General features: G+C 40.5%; 1 protein-coding gene across 2 annotated transcripts; it reads left to right on the top strand.

Annotated features, from left to right (window-relative positions):
- Positions 1-43: 43 nt before the first annotated feature.
- LOC105904109 (sodium- and chloride-dependent GABA transporter 2-like) lies at positions 44-8233 on the top strand. Of its 2 annotated transcripts, XM_031583012.1 has the most exons (15): positions 44-342; positions 1005-1184; positions 1938-2072; positions 2327-2467; positions 2599-2686; positions 2800-2932; positions 3083-3217; positions 4475-4578; positions 4763-4887; positions 5857-5969; positions 6090-6227; positions 6366-6468; positions 6973-7073; positions 7242-7412; positions 7498-8233. In XM_031583012.1, the coding sequence occupies exons 1-15, from the start codon at positions 336-338 to the stop codon at positions 7648-7650; spliced, it is 1827 nt and encodes a 608-aa protein (XP_031438872.1). In that variant the 5' UTR covers positions 44-335; the 3' UTR covers positions 7651-8233. The 2 variants fall into 2 exon arrangements, with proteins under 2 accessions (XP_031438872.1, XP_031438871.1); XM_031583011.1 differs by lacking the exon at positions 44-342 and having other exon boundaries at positions 690-1184.
- The last annotated feature ends 59 nt before the right edge of the window (positions 8234-8292 follow it).

Genomic DNA, 8292 nt, shown 5'->3' on the forward strand with positions numbered 1-8292 from the left:
GACCTCTCTTTAATTTTGGGTCTTGGGGGGGGGGGGGGGGGGGTAGGGGTGAGGTGTTGTGTGACCTTATTTAAAACATTGCCAACAACTGTCACAAGTCAGATTCACTCCATTCACCTTTTAAGAAATGATTGATTCGGTTCATCTGTTATGTCAGAAAGAGAGAGGTGGTGCTTTGGAGTTCGTATGGGGGATTAGAAGGATCCAGATTGGTCTTTTGGGAAGGTTGGGCCGCATTTGAGGAGGAACCTCCCACCTCCACTGGCGAGGCATTAAATTCTGAATATCTGTTCACCACTTTTGATGTCTAGCCAGAATCTGGAGCAGACAACACGATGAGCGGTAAGTGCTGATCTGAACTGCACCCACACTTCTCTTGAATTACTGTGTTGCTCTTCTGTAGGGTCAGGACTGGAACATTTACATATTAGCAATACAACCTTTATACTCTTTCTACCTTTCATGGGGCGACAGTGGTACAGGGGGTAAATAAGTCGTTTAGTAATCAGAAGGTTGTTAGTTCAATTCCCTGTCGAAGCGTCCTTGAGCAAGACACTGAACCCCTAATTGCTCCTGATGTGCAGTGTGCCATCAGTGTAAATGTAAAATGTGTATACATTGTAAGTCGCACATATGTAAGTCGCTTTGGATAAAAGCGTCTGCTAAATGACTAAATGTAAATGTTTCTGTTTGTTTGCGGATTACTATAGAATGTAACCTGTACAATGAGAAGTGATTAATGTTGTCTTCATGCGGGTCTAAAACAGTATTTAATAGCTGCTGCAGATTAATGCTGAATCTATTGGATTACTGATTGTTATAAAAGCTCACTCAATCTCACACCTTTTTTTTTATAATTCCCAGGCTTTTTACGGTTTGTATTTGAACCAGCACAATGTGTGTTATATATTATCAAAGGTTGTTTTATCTGATGAAGGTTAAGCATCAAGAAAATCTTAATGAGTGTCTTGATGGCACCTTTGTTTTTTTCGGTAACAATACAGGGGACGGAGTAAAAGCAGGTCTCCCCAGTGGAACAAATAAGAACATGTCTGATCCAGACAAACTGCAGGAGCGAGGCCAGTGGAGCAACAAGCTGGAGTTTGTGCTGTCAGTCGCTGGGTCCATCATTGGCCTGGGAAACATGTGGCGGTTCCCCTATCTGTGTTACAAGAATGGAGGAGGTTTGCATCACTCAGTCTTATCTATGCAGTCTTCCATGTACAGTATGATGAATGGAGGAATTCAACACAGTCACTTAAGTATACTAAGTGTGCACTCCTTACGCTTATTAGTAAATTATACCGAAAGAAGTATGTTGTAAGTGGAGTGCTTGTGTAGGTGTTCTCTTGGATGCCCTTATTTAGATAGACTTTGGGGGGTAAGGTCAAAACTTCAGAAGTCAAGGAAAGGCACAGCTGTTTGGACTTAGTGGCCAGAGTCCCTCAGCAGCTGCTCCTACATTTGGTACTTTTGGGGGGGTTTGATGTGAGGACATTGACACATTGCATACTAAGTGTTGTGTTGACACTTTTAATTATGAACTTAAACGAAAATAAATATATTTAAAATTAACATATAAACTTAAAGCAACAATTTGCCACTTTTTGGAGTATGTTTTCATGAGCAACTACCTTTGGTATCATCTTCAAATTCATTTTGATGGTATCTGATCATGTGAAGGACAGATAAACACACCGTTCCCACTAGCCGTCCAGGCTTTGCACTATTCATCAGCAATATCCCCAAAAGATACCAGTTAGCATCTTGGCAAGCTTTGGGCTCTGGGTGGTATGTATGGGTTTTGCATGCTTTTTAGGTTGGTAGCTAGCTCACTAGTGTTTGACCAAAATTCCATAATGCTGTTTTAAGACAGAAATGTTTTTAATAAATATTTTGTGTATTTTTTTACGGCATTCCATCGCTTCTGATTTCAGGTGCATTTCTCATTCCATACCTGATCTTCCTCTTCACCTGTGGAGTACCAGTGTTTTTTCTGGAGACCGCTCTCGGCCAGTTCACCAGCGAAGGGGGTATCACCTGCTGGAGAAAGATTAGCCCACTCTTTGAGGGTATTTAAAGCACTAAGCACTAAAGCACATTTCTCATTGCGGCGACAATATCAATACTTCCAAATCCATTCATTTCTTTGCTGTGCTGTATATTGATCTCCTTATGTTAAAGCACTTTGAGCTGCATTCTTTAGCATGAAAGGTGCTATATAAATAAAGTTTTATTATTATTATTATTATTATTATTATTATTATTATGTTGACTGCTGCATTTTCTGCTGCATCATTCATGTTGTGTTCTGTTGCATACATAGGAATCGGCTATGGCACACAGGTTATTGTCTGCCTGTTGAATTTCTATTACATCATTGTTTTGGCCTGGGGCATCTTTTACTTCTACCACTCCTTCGCTTGGGATTTGCCCTGGGCCTCTTGCAACAACACATGGAATACAGGTAAGCGCACCAAGATCGAAATCAAAGAGTGCCGGTAGTTATGCAGATATTAGTCAATTACTGATTAGCTACATTAGTTGTCTCCATTTCCCACGGTGGTCACTCACACTGTGTTGCATTTCATTTGAAAGACACCTGTGTGGAGTTTCAGAGAAGAAACCACTCTGTGAACATCACCCGGCAGCCAAATGTTACCTCTCCTGTCATGGAGTTCTGGGAGTAAGTACTCGGTCACCTAGACGTGACCATTTCTACTCAACTAATGACCCAGTAAGAACTATTGAGAGAAAATCAAACTGCAAGCTAATACCGAATGGTTCTTTTGTAAACAGGAGAAGGGCATTGCGACTTTCCCCAGGACTTGACCAAATGGGGTCACTGAACTGGGATCTGGCACTGTGTCTACTTATTGCCTGGGTCCTATGTTACTTCTGCATTTGGAAAGGAGTTAAGTCAACTGGAAAGGTGGGATTTAGGTTGATTTTGACATTTCTTTATGTTAATCATGATGTCATCAGTAAAAATCTCTATACTTTCTTAGGAAGGAATTTGATGTACAGCTGTTGGTTTGTGTATGTAATACCAAAGGGACTAAATCCAGCCATTTTCTTGTAGGTAGTATACTTCACTGCTACCTTTCCTTATTTCATGCTGATTGTTCTACTAATCCGAGGGGTTACTCTACCTGGAGCTTCCCTGGGGATTGCGTTCTACCTCTATCCTGATTTGGGACGTTTAGCTGATCCGCAGGTACTGTAGAACATCTACTGATATCACTAGCTTGTGACACTGATTCACTAGATTGTGTAAACTGTTTTTTATTTTTTTCGTTAGAAGAGTATGCTGTAGTTGTAGATTACAAGATTTTTTTTGTGTTTATTGATTGTAACATACAGAATTTTTGGCTCATTGTTCTGTAAGTCCAAAAGTTGTGCAGGTGCAGCTCCTCGCCCACGGGTTGTCTGCTGGGAATAAACATATCCTCTGGATCCATCTGGGTTTAATACTGTGGGTGAAAAAACAGGAAACCTCTTGCTGTTTGGCAAAACAGTGCTTCGTTTGAGCTGATTAAATGGCATGCTCCCTCAGGCCAGTCAGTTTCCACCTCAGCAGGGCCACAGGGACTAGACCCCTGAGGAGTTTTCATGATTGTGGCATCCGTTCAAATAAAGACACAAAATGTCTCATATCCACTAAGAGGCAATCACTACTTGACTTCACTTCAGTTACATTTTGAGAAAACCGTCAGTTAACTATTCCAAAAACCCTCGGATATCTAGTCAATAAACAGTAAACTGACTTTCCAAAGGACTGTATTTAAAAGGCAGGTTTCAACTCATATCAGTGCACTTTCCTGCATGAAAGTCTAATGTGAATCCAGTGACACTTGAAGGGCATCGGTGGTGTTTCAAAGAGCTTGGCAGGAACTCGTCCCAAGTCTTGTGTTTGTCTACAGGGTTTTGAGCCTGCTGGACTGCCAGCACTAGACCCTTCAGCCTTCACCTGCCCAATGAAAAGATACCCTCAGGGCAGGTACACGACATCCTCCTTAGCCATGGCCATCTGCTCTACCCATTCCTCTCACCCTATAGGTGATGGCTGTGGTTGTGGGTTAATCAATGCGAGACGTGAAGCAAACTGGTTTGCAATTGACTGCTGCTGTGACAGTTATAATTAATAATTAAGTGACCCCTGGAAGAGTTTCTGAATCACGTGGAGCCTTATTTTTTTTTTATTTCCTCTGGCTGTTAGAATCTGTGGAGAGTGGTAAAAGTAATATGAAATATCAGATTCAAGGAAAGTATTAACTAATGATTAGTCCGTGTTTTGAAAGTGTTTCATGAGTACTAACGATTCATCTATATTTCAATTACATTTTGTTTTACCCTGAAGTAATCGATTAAAGTTTACAGTCTGTGTTGAACTTTCGAGTCGTATCATGAGAATAGAGACAGTACTTCAGGGGACGTGATGTTTGACCAGACGACTCTGTTTTTTTGGCTCTAGGTGTGGATGGATGCAGGTACCCAGATCTTCTTCTCGTATGCTATCTGCATTGGATGCATGACGGCACTCGGAAGTTATAACAAATACAACAATAACTGCTACAGGTCATAGTCACAATCAAGTTTGTTCTTTTACGTCCTTATTTAGTTTTACATCATATGTGGGTTAAATGAAGCTTTTTAGCTCGTATCTACAGCAGCCGTCTAATAGCCTTTCACATTCCAAGTTGCTTGTTGCTGTGGCTTTATTACTGTTCTGTCTGTGTTTGCTCTTTATGTTGTACTGCAGGGACTGTTTGGCCTTGTGCTTCCTCAACAGTGCAACAAGCTTTGTGGCTGGCTTTGCCATCTTCTCCATCTTGGGTTTCATGGCTTATGAGCAAAATGTTCCCATTTCTGAAGTTGCAGTATCTGGTGTGTATTAATTGTGGCAGTATAATTACAGTGCATGAAATGCCCTGTATTGTTATTCCTAGGCTTCTTCTTCTTCTTCTTCTTCTTCTTCTTCTTCTTACCGACTTCTGCGATTAATTCAGCTCGAACTGCTTAACGTAGAAATTTCGTTCGAACTTTGTCGCGTAGATCTTGTAAAGGACACTTATGCTATGTATTTTCATTTTTCTGGACTTTATACTTTTTAAGATATTAAAGAAAAACGAATACAAATTTTCCCATTGACTTACATTGGGCCATTATGACATCATAATAGGGTCATTAAACTGGCTTGCACCTGTGCTTCACTGACACCTGCGCCAAGGTTCCAAGGCTCCTCTTCTCTCTGTCCCTCTCCATTCAACTGTATAACTAGGAATATTAACAGACACCTTCCATACTCTACTTTTTTTTCTCTCCATCTTTCTCTTTATCTCTCTCAGTTTACTTTCTCTCACACTCCATCTCTCTGCTTCACTCCATTTTTCTCTCCTTCTTTCAATATTTCCCTCTTCACTCTCTCTTTATCCAGAGCCACTCTTGTTCACTCTTCATTCATTTCTTCTTTCTTTCTTCCACTCTTCTTTCCTTCTTCCACTCTTCTTTCATTTCTTCACTCTTCTTTCCTTTCTTCTTTCCTTCTTCCACTCTTATTTCCTTCTTCCTCTCTTCTTTCCTTCTTTTACTCTTCTTTCCTTTCTTCTTCCCTTCTTTCACTCTTCTTTCTTTTCTTCTTCCTTTCTTAACTTTTGCATTTCATGCACTGGTATTTCCTTCAGGAAATGCATTTTCTAGTTCTTCTTCTTTCCTTTCATTCCGTTTATTACATGTTCTCTAGATGAAGCATTCTTATTGAGTTGGTTGTATATGTGCTTCGAGTCACTCTACGCACAATTGTTATGGGGAAGTAGTAAGACTATAGAGTAACTTCCTCTTCTTGATACTTCTCAGGCCCTGGGCTTGCCTTCATTGCCTACCCACGTGCTGTGTCTATGATGCCATTCTCTTCACTGTGGGCATGCTGCTTTTTCATCATGATTATCTTCCTGGGGCTAGACAGCCAGGTATTTGTCAATCGACTTTGTAATTCTCATTGTCACATATGTTATATATATACAAATACATATATACATACATAAATAAAGACAGTCTGATAATTTGATGATATATTCTGTCTCCACTAGTTTGTGTGTGTGGAGAGTCTGGTGACAGCCATAGTTGATATGTACCCAGCTGTGTTCCGCAAGAAGAACCGGAGGGAGCTCTTCCTCTTGGCCGTCTCATTTCTGTCCTTCCTGGTGGGGCTGATCATGCTTATGGAGGTAATGCTATCCCAAAGGTTCCGCAGTGGCTGAGAATTGTATTCATGATTTCTGAATTTGTCCCATCTGCTATCTGTAGTAAAACTGGACATTTCCTACAAGATCGCTCACAAATTTGGCAAACTTGTCGTTCTACAGGGTGGCATGTATGTCTTCCAGCTCTTTGACTACTATGCTGCCAGTGGCATGTGTCTTCTCTTCATGGCCATCTTTGAGACGGTTTGCATTGCATGGGTGTATGGTAAGGGGATGTGAATATCCACTGTAACATTTACATTGTCGCCACCTATTCAATTACACCGTATAACTAAAAGGGCGCTCAGAGAGTGCAGACCTCCACCAAGCCAAGTGCCCTATCTCGCAATGTTCAGCACATCTGCCCCTTGATCTGGATCCACTCCAAAAAGTAATATATTCTTCCTTGGCCCATCCTACACCCCTCCACCAATTTTTTATGGAAATCTGCCTGGTAGTTTTTGCGTAATCCTGTTCACAGACACAGACACAGACACAGACACAGACACAGACACAGACACAGACACAGACACAGACACAGACACAGACACAGACACAGACACAGACACAGACACAGACACAGACACAGACACAGACACAGACACAGACACAGACACAGACACAGACACAGACACAGACACAGACACAGACAGCTAACACTTCAACTTGATGTAATTCAATTTAGTTTTATAAGTAGTTACATTGTGGAATAATCTCCTTGCTATTTCAGGTGCTGATCGTTTCTATGACAATATTGAGGACATGATTGGATACAGGCCAGGACCTTTTATCAAGTATTGCTGGATGTTTTTCACTCCAGTGACTTGCATTGTGAGTGCTTATTTGTAATATTTTCTGAGTTACTTTACATTAATATATATCTATATTGCCCATTTGTCTAAATGTTACTGACTGATTGTCATAGTATTATGCTGTAAAACTTCTTCTAAGTGAAATGTTAAAATAAGATTATTTGTCCCTATGCTATGTCTGTTGCAGGGCACGTTTGCTTTTTCCTTAATCAAGTACACTCCGCTGAAGTACAACAATGAGTATGTGTATCCCTGGTGGGGTTATATGGTGGGCTGGCTTCTGGCTCTGTCCTCTATGATCTGCATTCCACTGTGGATGGTCTTCAAAATCTGCACCACAGAAGGAACTCTGAGAGAGGTAGAGTTCATATTATTGATATTCTAGTAATCACATTTCAGTAACCTTTTTGTAGTAAGTCTCATGGTTGCCCATCCCCATGCAGCGTATTCGGAAACTTACAACACCCTCCGAGGACTTACCCAGAACAAGGAAGGAACAGGAGAGTTTGCTGGCTATCTTTGCCCCAGAGGGTGAAAAGTCCATGGTATATAAAGGTGGCTATGCTCCTGTTGGTGTGGAGGACTCCAGATGCTAGAGTGGGCACAACTCTAGGAATTGTATACAAGTCCCCCCATGGTTCCTCTGCTTTGTGATACTTCACATACTTCAGCAAGATGGGGGTAGAGAAATTGATATATGTTTTTACATGACATTCTTTCAGGTGTTTCTGTACATTTCTTTGAGGGGTGTATTGATTCATAGTAGTGTAATACATTTGTATAATAGGATAAAGTGTACATTTTGGAAGTAATTCTAGTGTTTTGTTTTCTTCATGTGATAATGACTTCTCATTTCACAATTAAGTGCCATTTTGTCACATTTTCAATGTAATGGTGCACAGTTAATTGTCCTTCTTTTCATGTTTGTAAAGTGGAAATGGAAAAGTTTGATTAAAAATGTATGTTTGTGGGAATTATGTCCTCGACGTTATTAAAACTTTTTTTTTTTTTTTTAACGGCCTAACTGCCTCAGTCCGCCTCTTCCCTCCACAGTTATCACTGTTTGTTTTTTCTTTTCCTTTTTGTGTGTGTGTGATATCAGGCAAATACATTTCATAGGCAAAGGGTTACCTCATGCTATTGCAGACTAATAAAGAACGAGCTAAATGTTATTAAAAATCCGACCATATCCCGATTCATCTTTGCAAGTGAAAAAATAAGCTACACTTCCTTTCCAA

Source organism: Clupea harengus, chromosome 16 (genome assembly GCF_900700415.2).
Source record: "Clupea harengus chromosome 16, Ch_v2.0.2, whole genome shotgun sequence".
Taxonomy (NCBI): Eukaryota; Metazoa; Chordata; class Actinopteri; order Clupeiformes; family Clupeidae; genus Clupea; species Clupea harengus.

Coding starts and splice junctions, on each gene's coding strand:
- LOC105904109 (XM_031583011.1), top strand. CDS start 896: ATGTGTGTTATATATTATCAAAGGTTGTTTTATCTGATGAAGGTTAAG. Junction 2,073..2,326: donor GATTAGCCCACTCTTTGAGG/GTATTTAAAGCA, acceptor TTGCATACATAG/GAATCGGCTATGGCACACAG. Junction 6,469..6,972: donor TTGCATTGCATGGGTGTATG/GTAAGGGGATGT, acceptor TTGCTATTTCAG/GTGCTGATCGTTTCTATGAC.